This window comes from Xenopus laevis, chromosome 6S (genome assembly GCF_017654675.1).
Source record: "Xenopus laevis strain J_2021 chromosome 6S, Xenopus_laevis_v10.1, whole genome shotgun sequence".
Taxonomy (NCBI): Eukaryota; Metazoa; Chordata; class Amphibia; order Anura; family Pipidae; genus Xenopus; species Xenopus laevis.
The window spans coordinates 77,704,550-77,722,339 of record NC_054382.1 but is presented as its reverse complement, the minus strand read 5'-3'; the positions used below and the strand labels follow the sequence as shown (position 1 = coordinate 77,722,339).

At 39.2% G+C, this 17,790-nt stretch overlaps 1 protein-coding gene across 2 annotated transcripts in view; it reads right to left on the bottom strand.

Moving 5' to 3' along the window:
- The window catches only part of hivep1.S (HIVEP zinc finger 1 S homeolog), a 136,912-nt gene that overhangs the window by 104,740 nt on the left and 14,382 nt on the right, over positions 1 to 17,790 (bottom strand). The window contains 2 exon segments of one of the 2 annotated variants that reach the window (NM_001095541.1): positions 11,329 to 11,474; positions 11,706 to 11,840. In NM_001095541.1, the coding sequence (NP_001089010.1) occupies positions 11,329 to 11,368 (40 nt within the window). In that variant the 5' untranslated portion in view covers positions 11,369 to 11,474; positions 11,706 to 11,840. 2 annotated transcript variants of the gene reach the window in all.

Below are 17,790 nucleotides of genomic sequence, written 5' to 3'. Positions count from 1 at the left end.
AGAAAGTCACCAGGCTTAGGCTAATGGAACATGTGTAGTTTTCTTCACCAGCAGAAAAGGCATGGCATACAAGAGAAAACAACAGAACATACAAATAAACAGAAACTGAATAAAGGAATTGTCTGTAGTCCAACAGCAATAAGTTTTGTGAAGGTGAACTGCCCCTTTAAACAAAAAGATAAATATTGCACTCATATCAAATAAAAAAACTGATGCTTATCTGTACAAGAGTAAATGACTACTTACCCATAAGAAATCATTGTGACTTGCTATTCTACACAGAACTGCTAACAATAATGAGAAAAGTTGCAGGCTGCTGTTTAACCTCCTTGTGTGACATCAGCCTGAGATGCCAGTTTAAAGTGCCATTTGGAAATAACCAAAAAAGAAAGTAAAAGCTAAATGCAACTAACCTGTATTTATCACCCCTGATCCCCCCCTTATACGTACAGTTGTGAATAATCTGAAAATCGTCATATCAAAACATATAGAAAATTGTATCAAATGTGTTATTTCTTTATAAAAAGTGAAGGAAAGAAAATTAGACTGTTCTTTAGAAATTCAAATATTCACTATACAAACTGAAAATTTAAAAGCTTTGCTTTCCTTTGAATCACTGAACTAATATTTAGTTGTATAACCAGTGTTTCTGAGAACTTCTGGCACCTGTTACATTCCACAATTCTTCTGCAATTCTTGGTTTTACCTCAGAAACAGCATTTTTGATGTCACCCCACAAGTTTTCTATTGGATTAAGGTCTGGCCATTCCATAATGTCAATCTTGTTGGTCTGGAACCAAGATGTTGCTTTTTTACTGGTGTGTTTGGGGTCGTTGAAACACCCATTTCAAGGGCATTTCCTCTTCAGCATAAGGCAACTTGTTCATTAACATCCGGTATGCTTGACAAATGGGTTACTCCCCGAAACGTTGCATCCGCAATAAATGAGCAAGGGTTTTCCCTGCTAGAAATAACCCAAGTTGTGCCAGTGATTTCTCGGCTCTTCACGCTGAATTTGAGGTTGCCAACGCCTCCTTCATTGAGCACCTGGGACTCGTACAGGAAGGGAAGGATGAGAAACATCCCCATATCATTATGCTTGTACCACCATGCTTCACTGTCTTCATTGTGTACTCTGGCTTGAATTCAGTGTTTGGGGGTCATTTGACAAATTGTGTGCGGTCCATAGACTCAAAAAGAACAAACTTTCTTTCATCAGTCCACAGAAATGTTGCTTTATTTCTTTTTAAGCAAACTGTAACCTCTTCAGCACTTTTTTTAAACAAAGGGACTTTGTGGGGGCTTCTTGCCGATAGCTTGGCTTCACATAGGTGTCTAATTGTAACAGTACTCACAGGTAACTTTAGACCTTCTTTGATCTTCCTGGAGCTGATTATTAGCCGAGTCTTTTGCCACTTTGGCTATGCTTTCTATTCGAATGCTAGTTTTCTGTTTTCTTTCAGTTATTGGCTGCCATATTAAAGAATTTCAGATAATTTTAGCTGAACAGCCTATCATTTTCTCCAATCAACTTTTTAATCAAAGTACACTGTTTTTTTTTTAACATTGTCTGGAACAACCCATTTTACTCAGATTTTCAGAGAAATGCACAATAACCAGCATGCACAACATTTGCTGCCTTCCTTCCCTAAAAAAGGGTCATAATTGACACCTGTTTTTTCACAGAATGAATGACCTTACTAATTAAACCCTGTTTTATTTGGAACAATCTATTATTATTTTGAACAAACCTCAATTAATGATTCAATTACACAGAATCAGCAGCATGCATGTCATGAATGTTGGGTCTTTTGGTTTTCTACTACACCTATTAGAAAATTATTTGCCATTTAGAAATATAATTTCTGCCAAAAACAGTGATTAATCAGGTCACTGATGTTATTATTCTGGGCACAACTGTATAACAAACACATTACTATTGGGAACAGCAACACAAAGACTAATGTCACATTGAGCAAATTCCATGTTGACCTTCTTTCACTGGCAGACAAATGCTTGTGAATGCCAGCTACTATCCTTGCTTCCTACCATTAACTTTAATGGAAACTAACCATCCCTGTGTACAGGTAGCGGATTTTAGGCCTAAAAAGCTATGGTTGAGCAAAGACAATATTGGGCAGTCACTTTTGTTTTTTCCTTTGGCTGATGATCTGTTCAGTGTGACATTGGCCTAAGGCAGAGCTGTCCAACTTCTGTGGTACCGCGGGCCGGAATTACAGTGGAGGGCCAATAATGGAAGCCAGTGTTGACCACTTCCTATTTTTAAACCACACCCACTTTAAACCACACCCATGTTACCACAAAACCATGTCCACATTAATGGTGGTAGCACACCAAAAAAACCAAATGTTTGGTGCTCACTGCAGGGATATCACTCATATATGAAAAAAGTTAAGTCATAACCTTAACCTTAAGATATAACCTTAAATCCATATGAACATGGAAACAGGAATCAATGGCACTTGAAGGCTGGTGCAAGCAGAGACAAGCCCTTGCGTGTTTATTAGAAGAAAATGCAACATTTCGGGTTATACCCCTTTGCTTGACAAAGGGGTATAACCCAGAAATGTTGCATTTTCTGCTAATAAACACGCAAAGGCTTGTCCCTGTTGCACCAGCCTTCGAGTTCCAGTGATTCCTGTTTCTACGTCTGTTTGGAGGGTGCCGATCCCTCCATCACTGTGCACCAGGCATCCATTGTTGTAGGCCAGCGGAGCCTTCTCTTCGACTTAAATCCATCCTCCCCTGTTAATAACACAGCACCCCCAGCACATGATTAAGCACATGACTAACAATAATTTTCAAATGCTAACAAACCCCCAGAACAAATACCAGGCTTCTATTCCACGGGCACAGCAGGGCACACACATGCAGAGTATGGCACACACAGGGAGCATAGGTGTAAGGACTCACCCTGGTGGTCTAGTGGGCGGCGGGCTCCCCCGCCACGTCTCCGGGGGGGGGGGGAACGCCCGCCGCATGGTCCTTTCTCCCCAGTATCCGGTTCCCCTATGGCGCGTGTGCCGACGCACTTCCTAGTTTATGCACCGGTGTGATGATGTCACGTGCTATGGAGCGAAATTCAAATACTATAAAAGGGGAATTTGGGTTGTAGCAAGTTGCCCGTTGTTAGGCCTGTCTGCTTTACTACTCTGACCTCTCCAATCCTGATCTTGCCTGCTTGCGACTACTCGGACCTCTCCAATCTGACCTTTGCTTGTCCTCCGACTATTCTACACTCTCCTATCCTGATTCCGGGCCTGTCTGACGATTCTTTGCTTGTGCTGGTCCAGCCTGCCTGTTCCTGGTGGTGTTCTTCCTTCCAGTATCCTGGTGAGACGATCGTGCCCCTTTGCTCGTCCAGATCCGTTAGCTTTGCTCCTCTCTCAAATAAGACCTGGCAGCATCCGATTAGCCAAGGGCTCCTCCCGAGGTGAGAGCCGTGACCAGGGAGCTTAGCTTGGGTTCTGGATATAGGTAGTCGAGTAGGACAGTCAAGATATGGCACGCACAAGGAGCATAGAGCAGGCAGAGTATGGCACACACAGGGATCATAGGAAAGGCAGAGTATGGCACACACAGGGATCATAGGGAAGGCAGAGTATGGCACACCCAAGGAGAATAAGGCAGGAATAGTATGGCACAACCAAGGAGCATAGGGCAGGCAGAGTACGGCACACACAGGGAGCATAGGGAAGGCAAAGTATGGCACACACAGGGAGAATAGGGCAGCCAGAGTATGGCAAATTCAGGGAGAATGGGGCAGGCAGAGTATGGCGCGCACACACAGGGAGCATAGGGCAGGCAGAGCATGGCACACAGGGAGCATAGGGCAGGCAGAGTATGGCACACACAGGGATCATAGGGAAGGCAGAGTATGGCACACACAGAGATCATAGGGAAGGCAGAGTATGGCAGACCCAAGGAGAATAGGGCAGCAATAGTATGGCACACCCAGGGAGCATAGGGCAAGCAGAGTAGGGCACGCATAGGGAAGGCAGAGTATGTGCTCACACAGGGAGTATAGGGCAGGCAAAGTATGGCACATACAGGGAGCATGGGGCAGGAAGAGTATGGCACACACAGGGAGCATAGGGAAGGCAGAACAGAGCAGGAGACAGGGAAACCTATCAGGACCACTCTAAGATGTGCTACATACAGTAACAGACCTCTTATCCAGAAAGTTAATAATATTGACACCAGGTATCATGCTTCAAAAACTGGGCTGGTAAACTCCTAGCAAAGCGGCAACAGTAGCAGAGACCTAGAATTATTGAAGTGAAATGGGTGAGTACTTTAAAACAGATGAATGAATGCTGGGAGTTGGAGTGCAACAATCACAAAAGAATTAAAAGTCTGCATTCTGTTGTTGTTGTTCACTTATTAAAGGGGCAGTTAAACCTTTGCATTAAGTTTTAGTATGCTATAAAAACCTATATTCTTAGCAACTTTTTAATTGGTCATCATTTATTTTTTAGAGTATTTTACTTATTTGCCTTACTTTTCTGCCTCTTTGCAGATTTCAAACATGGGTCACCAGCCCTGGCAGCCTCTATGAGGCTATTATTTTTAGGTAATAACATGATTATATTGGCAAGGAAGAGGCAATGGGAAGCATTAGCATTGTAAAGCAAAAAATCCAGCAGCACTCCGATATGTGAATCAATTATTTATTAATGCCATTAGCAGAGAGACGTTTCGGGCTATTCCAGCCCTTTATCAAGCATTAGCATGCCACCCTGGTTCATTCCCTTCTTAGTTTTGCCTTAGGGTATTATAGATTTTATATACAGGTATGGGATCCGTTATCTGGAACCCTGTTATGCAGAAAGCTCTAAATTATGGAAAAGATGTCTCCCATAGACTCCATTATAATCAAATAATCCAGATTTTTCAAATGGCTTACTTTTTTCTCTGTAATAACAAAACAGTACCTTGTACTTGATCCAAACTAAGGTATAATTAATCCTTATTGTAAGCAAAACCAGCCTATTAAGTTTATTTAATATTTAAAGGATTTTCTAGTAGATTTAAGGAATTAAGATCCAAATTAAGGAACAATCTGTTATCCCGGAAACCCCCAGGTCCCGAGCATTCTGGATACCAGGTCCCATACCTGTATAACAATAAATGTAGGCTATAGGAGGCAATTTTTTTATGTAGCTATTCTAATATTTCTCTTAATGCCAGAATTTTACACTTGGCTACAAATATGCATTCAATCATTATTTAGCTTTAAAACACACAGAATTTCACATGTTGTACACTGCTTCTTATGTGGAGGTCCTAGGCTTCTATTTTTAAGTGATAACGTGATTGTACTGGCAAGAAAGTAGCAATGGGAATTATTAGCATGCCCCCTGGTCCAATTCCCTCTTAGTTTTGCCTTAGGGTATTACAGATTTTATATATAATATTAAATGTAGGCTATGGGCAATAAGGGTTTTTATGTTGCTATTCTAATACTTCCTTTTATGGCAGAATTTTTCAATTGACTACAAAAATGCATAAAATCATTATTTAGCTTTATAACACATTGAATTTTACATGTTGTACACTGCTTGTTATGTGGAGGTGCTTGGTGTATTTTGGAAACAGAAATTCTTCACACTGCCAAGAATTCCAGCCTGGTCCAGCCTTCATACCTGTATGGGATCTATTATCCAGCTGATTTTAGTTATGGAAAAATACCTCCTGTACTAGAACTGTGATCCAAGGAAAAGAAAAGCAAACACACTGAACTAATTAAAACATCATTATATAATGTTGCCACGATTGCTTATTCCTCAGCAAGCACATATTAAGCTTTGTGTGCGAAATGAGGGTTAACTTCCATTTCTTATCTTGTGAGGTTCATACTTGTTGTGTGTATAGAACACATTTTCATGTATACTAGACATATCTAGTACTGCTTTTTCTGCCAAAGAATATGTTATTTACGACAAAAGAATAGAAAAGTATATCAATAGTAGTAAGTAAAATCGACTGGACTTGCTGTGATTTGAGAAAACCAGTCGGATGAGTAGTGAAACATCTCAAAGCCATGTTGATTTTACTTTAGATATACCATGACCTGGACAACTGAGAAAATGTTTTAGGACCACTTAATTAATGAAGGCAAAATGGTATGGGATCCTTTATCTGGAAACACATTATCCAGAAAGCGTTATGAGTTAATTTTATGGCAATAAGAACTACACAGTTAGCTAGTTACATAGTTAAATCAGGTTTAAAAAAGACAAAGTCCATCAAGTTCAACCCCTCCAAATGAAAACCCAGCATTTATATATACACACACCCCTCCCTGCTTTCACATAAATTATATAAACCCAGATCTATACAGACTACAGAGTTTAGTATCACAATAGCCTTTGATATTATGTCTGTCCAATAAATCATCCAAACCACTCTTAAAGGCATTAACTGAATCAGCCATCACAACATCACCCGGCAGTGCATTCCACAACCTCACTGTCCTGACTGTGAAGAACCACCTGTGTTGCTTCAAATGAAAGTTCTTTTCTTCTAGTCTAAAAGGGTGGCCTCTGGTACAGTGATCCACTTTATGGGTAAAAAGGTCCCCTGCTATTTGTCTATAATGTCCTCTAATGTACTTGTAAAGTGTAATCATGTCCCCTCGCAAGCGCCTTTTTTCCAGAGAAAACAACCCCAACCGTGACAGTCTACCTTCATAATTTAAGTCTTCCATCCCTCTAACCAGTTTAGTTGCACGTCTCTGCACTCTCTCCAGCTCATTTATATCCCTCTTAAGGACTGGAGTCCAAAACTGCACTGCATACACCAGATGAGGCCTTACCAAGTTAATGCCCTTTTTTATGCAAGACAGAACTTTAGTAGCCACAGAATGACACTGCCCAGAATTATACAACTTGTTATCTACAAAAACCCCAAGATCCTTCTCATTTAAGGAAACTCCCAATACACTGCCATTTAGTGTATAACTTGCATTAATATTATTTTTGACAAAGTGCATAACCTTGCATTTTTTCAACATTGAACCTCATTTTATAGTTTGCTGCCCAGTTTCCCAACTTAGACAAATCACTTGAATCCATATTGGTGGCAAAACAATCCTATTGGGTTCATTTAATGTTTACATTTACTTTAGCTAGGGTTGCCACCTGTTTGGTTTTGACCTGGACAGCCAATTTTTTTCTGGGTCAAAACTGCCTGCTCAGTTTTCCAAATTAGGAAAACCGGGCAGGATTTAATATGATTGGCGACTGGCCAATCGCCAATCGCCACACCATAGCCCCTCCTCCGATGTCATGGCCTGTCCCCATCTCAACTCAACAAATCCCAATTCCCAAGCATTCTGCATACCATATCCTATGTCGTGAGGATCTTCAGGCCGCCTCTAGGCCATTTCAATCCCTGTAATCCCCTTCAAGTAACACACATATCACTCCCCACTGCCAGCCCTTACTGGACACCCCCCAGCAGTTATGGGGTCTGGGACAGAAACCAAGAGGTTACAAAATATATAGTTATTAACAGACTAGTAGTTTAGACCAGCTTGAAATGTCTGACTTTCACATATTCCAGTAAAGGAGTATGAACTATCCACATGGTCAAGTGCAGAAACCAGTGCTAACAGTGCTAGATGTCAGATAATATTTTAGCTTCAGAGATCCTTATATTGAGTAAAATATTCTTAGAGGTAGATAATTCTTCAAACCAAAATGAAATATTTATAATTGTCAGCCCTGTACAATAGAACCAATAAACTGCAGCATCTTTAGCCATTGCATGCACCGTACACAGGGAATACATGGCAGGAAAGTAGAAGGGTACAGAAGGGTTCAGAGAGATGAGCATAAGCTCCAGTGGAAGAAAAGAGCCTTTATTAAATCTCTGCTAGGCATTCAAAGGCAGCATTTTGATATCAGTGCTATATTACATGGGAAACTGGAAGTAATAATTTTAAGGGAAAAAAACACTGTAATTCTAAATACATATGTGGGCAACCATGCTCCAAACAGGTTTCATTTACTAGGCATCTTTAGATCGAATTCTTTGCATGTTGTAAAAGTTATTTTAAAGCAACCTGTGAGTTTAATGTACAGTAAACACCAATTTATTGTACAGCACAGTGGAATGTGTTGTTGCTTTATAAATGTTTAAATAACAACACTATACCGAATACATGTGATCAGATACAGACTAAAAAGCAAGACCACAGATAATACTTCCCTCTGTGAATTTGGGAGAGAATGGAATGGGTTTTTCAGTGAAGAACTGGATGCCATTGAGTCTACAGTACATCAGCAGAGGTAAAATATTTTCTGAGCTAGCATGGATCTGTATAATCGAATACCTAAACTCAAGACATGCCTATAATATCTACTGAAAGGGGCAAGTATCCAACCAAACATCAATTTAATAAATAATCCACTTCAGTGCTGTAAAGCTAAACCCCATTCTAAGGGAAAAATATTTAAAGAAAATTAACTGCTAAAACCGATGTAGAGACCCAGCTGAAAGGCTGAACAATAAACAGAAAATGAGTTTTTAAAAAATTGTTATATTTACATTTATATAGTAGGCCAAATATTTGACCCACCCCAAGTTTGATGTCATGCAGAGAGGTCTAAGAGCTTCGGAGTATAATGGAGTTGATAACCCCACTCATAGATTGGCCATATTCAATTGACTGGCCTCCAGTTAGAGAGAGCTGCTCTAAAACAGGTCTAATTTATAGTGTCCAAATTATAAACATTGGTTTTTTTCAAGACTGTCAACTACATATAGAGTCACTCCCCTAAACTCCCATAAATTTGAAATTCAACCAATTGAACTTTATTAAAAAAATTGAATTTTTCAAACTCGCATGAATTAAATCGTCTATAAACTCGAATTGAATTCGATTCAAATTTAAAAAACTCGATTCGAGTTTTTTCTCCAAAAAAAACTCAATTGTCAGGAAGGCTGCACACAACTCCAAATTGATCCCTGGACCTCCTATTGACTAAAGCTGGCCATAGATGTTGAGATTTTTAAAAGATCCGATCCTCACCGTGAGACCACGATTTTCTCAGAACGATCGTACGAATTGACCATCAACTAAAAAGACCAATTTGCCAGGAAAACAAAGGGGAGCTGCCTGCTTGGCCCTGCAAACATAGATAGATTGCACTGGGGCCGACAAAGATTTTTTGACCTGGCCGATCAATTTCCTGACAGATGTCGGCCAAAAAATGTACAATCGTTCGAATCCCACTTAACGCACGATAATTTCGAAGGATTGGTCGGACTTCCCTAAAATCGGTCGTTCGGCAAGAAGAAACGTTGCGTCTATGGGGAGCTTTACACCGCAATTTGGCAGGTTTTAGGTGGCAAATAGTCAAATTTGAGTTCTTAAAGGCTCAGAGTATGATCAAAAAATCCATTTAGATTTTTTTTAAAAACTTGAATCGAATTTCAATAACTCCTTAGTCTAACTTGACAGTTTTCACCATTAAAAAAAAAAAAATCGGAAAATTGAAATTCTTATTCAAATTTTCAATTCGACCCTAGAAAAACCTGCCCAATAAAGTTAGTTTTGCAACCACCAGAAACTGGTGCACCATACTACCAACAAGACAGTTATAAATGACATTGCCATGCTCAGCACCAATTCCTCACATTCTTATATTCAGTGACAGGAGATGGAGCGCATCAGTCAGGGAGCCACAGGTTACCCAGTCCCCATGTTAGGAAATTATTTACTGCACAATTCCAATTAAAACCACAGTAATCAACTGCAGCAATTAGATGCAACTTCTAAGAAAATATATGCAGACTGCATGAAAATGATGTAATGTCAGAGCAGCTGGAGGTGGGTTGCCCCCTCCTGCTTTCAATGACTGCTGTTGAACTACCACTACAAACACCTTTAGTCAAGGAGCTGAGCAGTAGCAATCTCAGGCTGACGAGATTGAACTCGACAACAGCTGGAGGTCACAGACTGCTTTCTCCTGTATACGGAGGGTAGAGGGCGGGATATCAGTCATTTAAACAGATAGAATACATGTGCACAGGATTGAAAAAGATTGTAATCCTTTAATAAATCCAAGGCTTCTGCATCATAATTATACACTTTACCCATTACAAGAGCCTCTTTTTTCATCCTATTCATCATCAAACAATATGGTATACAGGGATAAAGTGTGCACTATGTATAAACGTCACTTCTTTTGATAGACTGCACAATTGGTATAACAAAAATAATAATTACATTTCAAATAAAAGTTGTCATATGTCTGCTTCAAGGTTTAAATGCGCATACAATATGAAGTACAGAAATATTTTGAAGAGAATAGATAAGCAATTAAATGATGGTTATCTTGATGTGACAATATATACAAATATGATACTGTCTGGATATGGTTTTAACCTTGAGAATTTGACAAAGATTAAAAAAGTGGTAAATGGGGTAAACAACAAGCAGTGGTTCAGCTACAACTCCCAACATCTGCAGATGTACCCCTGCAGGATGTTCATCTTTAACATAAACACACACACACACACAAAACCCTAACAGAAATCTATTAGTGAATGAATATAAACATAGATCTTTAAATATATTTGCTCCTTTGGATTTCTGGGTTATGGGGCACATCTGAGTCAAGTGATGGTCTTTTTTTTTCTTTTTTTTAATTCATCCACTGAAACACGTTAATGTTTTGTACCCATACAGAACATCGCAACATCCACACAAAGAACTCCTGCTATTTAATATGCAGAAATAAAAACAGCCAAGAACTTCCAGCATCCAATCTGATGTCAAGCAGACAAAACCCCTAAACCTTACACTGACCTTTGTGTTGATGCTACGTCTGTTAATTGGGCCTGTGGAAGAATGCGAAGATTTGCCTAAGAACATGCAGCAAAATAAAGGTTAAGCTAATCATCACAGCACTACACTGGTTATTAAAACTTCCAGTTTACTGCTAGTTGGTCTTTTGTAAAAGCAGGAGCACACAATCCACCTGGAGAAAGCAAAGACAAAGGATACTTCATGCTAACTCTCTGGGGGCTCAGTGTTACACTTTCCCATCATCAGCTGCAATTATTTCTTCTTTTACGAGAAGCAGCAAAACCATTAAATGAATTAACTAATAGTGGAGACTCACAATCTTTCATTACTTCACCCAGGACAAGATCATTGCATTTGACACAATGATATGCAGCATTGCATTTTCTCTTCTCCGTGCTGCCAACCACAGCCACCTTTATAAGGTAAACAGTTGGACGATCCCTCCAAAACAAACATAATATGAAGACATAGAAAAAGCATTTTCTAACCTCTTAGGTTTTTGGGGTGGATCTGTTTTGTCCGAGGCATGATCCTCCTCCTGCTGGTGCCTGGCTTTTCCTTCTCAAAAATGGAGAGCAGTGCTGGAGGAGAGGAACCTCCATATACCCGCCAAGTGCATCAGTTAATCCAGCATCTGAACAAGGGAAGGAGGAACACAACATGAGAAGACGGCCAAAATACACCGGCCTGGGACTTTATTTCCCTCCCTCTTTGGCCCCCTAAAATGTATAGTACAAATAATGCAAAGCTAAAACAAACAAACAAACCAAAAAAAGAAACTGCATACATGAGGAGGGAGGTAACAATGAGGGGAAGCAATAAAGGACACAAGATCTGTCTTACATACAAAGAAACAAACACACACCTCCTGGAGGACATTGCAAAACAAAACAGCATCATTCTGCACATGAAGATCTCGCTGGCTGCTCGCCTCTGGATCATTCATGGTTTTATGAATCACATGTGATGTGCACAGCCCACCAATGTGCCTGCTTTACAAATTGGAAAGCCTGCTCATCCTATTGCAAAACTGCAAGCAAGTATACTGGGGAGGGAGAGAGAAGCGAAGAAGGGAGGGAGAGAAGAGGGAAACGGTGAAGGGGGGTAGGATGGGAAGGGGTGACAGAGGAGGGAAAGATAGGTAGCACTTGATAGTCACTGAATGGGAGCACACATGCATCTATTCATCCTCTGTACCTCCACACAGACAAGGGACCCTGCTAGGCTAAGCACTAGAGAGGTTTGATTATTAATGTTAAAGGGGGAGGAGGCAAATTAGATCAGCATTACAACACTGAAATGTGACCTTCACGCTGCTTAGCTGTTTCATTTCTTATTCTGTCCAATTATTTACTTTTTCAGCAACACACTTATTTGCATTGGCTGCTCTGCATTTTTCCTGCGGCACGTCTCATTACGGCACCCGTTACATGTAAAGGAAACACATAGTAAAAGTAGACTGGGCACAAAAAGAAAAGAAAAAAGCAATATCTATTTCTATATACATTTATCATTCACAATAAAGTTTCTGCAGCCTGTGCAGATTGTAGAATATATGAGACACATTTGCAAGTGGTTCAAATACACACCTATTATATAATACAGTGAGAGCTGGTATTGCAGGGGTTAAATACCCTGGCGGGGAGTAAAGTGCTGAGAGGGGGCAGGATGCCATGAGCCCAGCCTGGCAGAATGAAGGGGTGGGTTTTCACTGGTGCTAGGGATAGATAAGGGGTGGGGGTGGGATGCAGTAGAGAGGAGATTAAGCAGGCTGCGTGCTCTTTGATATATCAGTAAGAACAAGAGCTCATAGCGGGATTGCTGTACAGCTGGTTGCAAACAGGGGAAGGAAACAAATATATGAATGAATCCAGTGGGAGGAGCTGGGGGAAACCCCTGTGCAATGGAGAACGCCCTGTAAAAACCCAAGAGGATAGAGCTACAGGGATCCAGACCGCTTGCTACTGCTATGGGCCCCTCTCACCGCCCAGTAAGAGACATACCAGGAGCCTTAACCCTTTCCCCAAACTGGCTTCTTCTGCCGCTGCTCAGGCTGCAATTTCATGTAGTTAAACCTGCTTCACATATTAAAGCACAGAAGCTGTGTAGCCGATTAGCAATCAGAGCAGCTACATCCAGCACATTGCTAGGGATGCCATATATTTGCTTTAACTTGCCTTGGACACAGAATACATATACATAGAAGACAGTTCAGCTGCATGATTAAATACAACTCTGCAAGGTGTGCAGCGTGCTTACAAACTAATTGCTAATTGCTCATGCAATTTGTCATTCAATTGTCCTTGAGGATATATTACAGGGATGGGGGGGGTTAGCAAAAGAAAAATGCTTGAGAACAAATGAGAGTAGGACTATGTTTTCAGTGTGATCCAAATCGCTGCAACAAAACGCATGCGACGGAAATAAGGTAAGAGATAGAAATGTCGGATGAAGTCACAGCGTTGATCCGACGCGACACGACTGTCGGATGCAGAAGCAGCGTGCAGCATCCGACAGTTGTGACGCATCAGATCAACGCTGCGACTTCATCCTACATTTCTATCTCTTACCTTATTTCCGTTGCATTCGATTTGTCGCAGCGCGTCGGATCGTGGCGAAAAAGTGGGGGATGGGTGCATAGAATACATATGCATGTTGCTCAGAAGCCAACAATTCTTATGTTTTGTAGCCTGCAATTGGCATACAGGCTAAAGACTAAAGTAGGAAATGTCTACATATATATTACAGGTATGGGACCTGTTATCCAGAATGCTTGGGACTTGGGGTTTTCCAGATAACGGATCTTTCCGTAATTTGGATCTTCATACCTAAAAGTCTACTAAAAAATCATGTAAACATTAAATAAACCGTATAGGCTAGTTCAGCTTCCAACAAGGATTAATTATAACTTAGCAACTATGAATGCTTTAATAAAAAATAGAAATTGGATTTCCTGTTTAATTTGAAAATAACTTTTATTATACAGCTTTTTGTGTCTGGGTGACAGGTCCACTTTAAAGGTAGTACATTTAAAGGAGAACTAAACCATTAAAATTAATATGGCCAAAAATGCCATATTTTATATACTGAACTTATTACTCTAGCCTAAAGTTTCAGCTTCTGAACAGCAGCAATGATCCAGGACTTCAAACTTGTCACAGGGGATCACCATCTTGGAAAGTGTCTGCGACACTCACATGCTCAGTAGGCTCTGAGCAGCTGTTGAGATGCTTAACTGAGGGGTCATCACTAATTATAAAGTAGAAAATTAGGATTGTCTGTAATATAAGTTGATGCTACAGGGCCCATAATTAAATTCTGATGCCAGTTGCACTGGTTTCTATGCTGCCATGTAGCAATTATCTGTATTAATCAGCCTAATATTGTGACATTTATATTCTATGTGTACTGTATATTGTGAGTGGGTCCCTAAGCTCAGTAAGTGACAGCAGCACAGAGCATGTGCAATGAATCAGCAGAAAAGAAGATGGGGAGCTATTGGGACTTATTTGGAGACACAGATCTTTACTGCTAAAGGGCTGTGGTTGTCTTAGGTTGGTACGGAAGCTCAAAATATAAAGTATAACATTTCTAGCTACTTCTTTAGTTAGGCTTTACTTCTCCTTTAATCAAACCAAAATATACTTTTGGCTGTTACCCAGAGCACTACATCAGCTTAATCATTTTGTAGCAGCTGTAATGTCTCCCATACAGACAACTCATAGCATAGAGACATTCATTTTTTTCGTTGTTTATGGACTTTTCTTTGTAACTCCCCCAGCATCTATAGATAAAGTCGCACAATGCAAGTGAAAAAGTACAGAATGATTTCACTCCAGTTTTTCTTGGGTAATTATCAAACTGCGTCCACATGACCACCTGACATTCTGAATTTGCAAATAACAAAAAAGCAGAACATATTTTCTTGAATGCATTTTAGCTATAAATAAAAAATAGGCAGCATGGGTACTCAAAAATATGTCATATGAAGATCATTTAAAAAGCAACAAAGCCATTAAAGTATGATAATGATACTTACACATACTTTTGTTATGCTTATATGAGGCATTATATGAAGTAGCATTATAACAATTTGTTTAAATGAACATGTCTGCTACATCGAATGGAATAAAAGGAAAAAGCAAGAATCCACTTAATCCTGTATTTATGTTTTATTTTTTTTTTAAAAGGCAGACGATTTTCTAATTAGGGTGGCAAATGTTAGAACTATGGGAAAGGCAAGGAGAGGATTTTCAATAAAAACTGTTGCAATGTGAAAACTATTGGATATGTGTAACTCCCTTTGGGGATTTAAAGAATTTCATGTTCAACATGTTTTTGTAACCCTCCAAACTGTATCTTCATTTGTTAACTTGTATCCTTTCCTTTTTGAAGATTGAATTAAATTTGTTACAAGCCCTCCCTGTATTGGGGCAGCACTCTTTAATCATTTTTTAAATCTTTAAATGTATATTACTATGTTCTATTTTGCATTCTCTAACTAAGGACTGACCCTGAAACTTTATTTCATGCTTAGTCAACAGCCATACTTTCACTGCAGTAGCCCTTACTATTCTTTAAAATCCTTATATCTATCACTATATTTACAGATTTTTTTTAATGTAAGTTTTTTTTTTTAAAACACTGTTATTGACTTCAAATTTGTAGCCATTTCTCTGCACCTAAAATGTTTCTCAAGAATATTGTTGTTTATGAATTTATTATCCGAGCTGCTTTCAACCAGTGACACTGATATACGAGTTTTGAAAACATAATGGCAAATACATATATAGCAAGTGGAGAGAATACTGCTGACACTACTCTACTGAGGTACATTAGAGGGGGTTTGCACTGTGACTGATGACTAAAGGGAAAAAAAGAGAAATCAAACAAATAAATTAGTCACACACAGCAAGAAAGAAGAAATAATGTATGTTCATAAAGGCAGATAAAAAATCCTTATGTAAACAGTAATTGTACCAACTGATATAAAATGTATTTTACATGATTTCAGTCAGTGTAAAAGAAATAATAGGCATTTATACAAATCTCCACTACTCCGACACACTGTTCCTTATATAATTTTGTATGTTTCTATATTTTTGTACAGGTATGGGATCTTTATCCAGAAATGATTTTCTCTGTAATGATGAAACAATATCTTTTACGTGATCCTAAGATAGAACTAATCTTTACTGGAGACAAAACAATCTTACTAGGTTTCTTTAGGGGGGGATTTATTAAAATGTGAGACAGGGGGGCATATATTTTATGGCAGGAGGCTGCTGTACATTAAAACTTCTAGAGCAGTCCATTAAACATGCTCTAGGTGAAACTTGAACAGCTTGTAAACAGAAGACAAATATACAAATATTATGCTTAAAAAAAAAAAAAAGGTTTCCGAGCATCTCTTCTGTGTATTCAGTGTCTATATTCACATCTATCTTTGGACTAATGCACAGCATTGGACACACTTAAAGGAGAACTAAAGCCTAACTAAAGAAGTAGGCTGGAAATGTTGTACATTATGTTTTGGGCTTGTGTACCAGCTCAAGCAACCACAGCCTTTTAGCAGTAAAGATCTAAGTCTCCAAAGATGCCCCAGTAGCTCCCCATCTTCTTTCTGCTGATTCACTGCACACACTCTGGCTGCTGTCAGTTACCTGAGCTTAGGGTCCAACGCTCAATATACTGTTTATTCAGAATAGAAATTACACAATATAAATCTGATTAGTATTTAATACGGATAACTACTACGTCAACTCAAAAACCAGTGCAATTAGCATGTGAATGTATTATGTAGCATCAGTTTATATTACAGACAAACCTCATTTTCTGCTTGTAAATTGCAATGACCCATAAACTTAGCTTCTCAACAACTGCTAAGAGCACACGGAGCATGTGAGTTTCGCAGACTCTATGAGATGGTTTGAAGTACTGGAGCATTGCTGCTACTGAGATGTTGAAACTTCAGGCTGTTCATGTAAATTCAGCATGTAAAATATGGCCATATTCATTTTTAAGGTTTAGTTCTCCTTTAAGCCTGCACAGTGCTGCATTCAGGTAGAAAGGACTTTCTAAGGTGGACTGTGGGCATTACTCCCATAAACATAGAGGACATGTTTGAGTGGAAATACAGTATTCCCTGTTATAGTTCTGCTCTACCTCAAATTTGTATCATTATGCTGACTACAAGCACGTGGATTAACTTATATTATCTTTTATGAAATGTAATGACCTGACTGGCACTTACAATAGATTTATATTTTCTGTTTTCCACTGGGGAGAATGTGTGGAGGACAAAGCACACAAAAAATATAACCTCTACAATTTGTATAAATTGACTCTTAATACCATGACCCTTAAAACGATGACTTTAGTTGATGTGCAGGGCCGGATTTCTCTCCGGAGCCTTGCCACAAATCCGGGCCCATTGGTGTGCTTCCCTTTTTGTAAAACCCTCACTTAGAAACAAACTTGCATTAATTGCTGTTCTTCTGATTCGTGCATTTATGACACATAACAATAAAATAGTATAGAATGGCTAAATTCATTTAGAATGTTCCATTGCCAGTAATGAGTGCAACAGCTTTGTTCTGAAACTAAACAATAGGCCTGGTATGTCCAAATATTATTCTGTGGATGACTTGGGCGCTCCACAGAGACCAGGTAGAATAAAATTGGATTTTATTACCGTAGTTGGTGTTATATCAAGCCAGAATGGTATGTTGCAGTTAATGTTTAAAGTTTTCACTTTTTTACATCTATACAACCTCATCAGTTTGGAAGGACATAATGCGTCCATATGAAAATTATAATTCATTTGGAACATTTATAGAAACCATGCAACCAATACGTCTTTATCCGTCAAGCCCCAATAAATGATCCTTAAAGGGATTTCTGATTTGTTTTCCTGTTTTTGTTTTGTGGTTTATTTTTTTGTTTTGTTT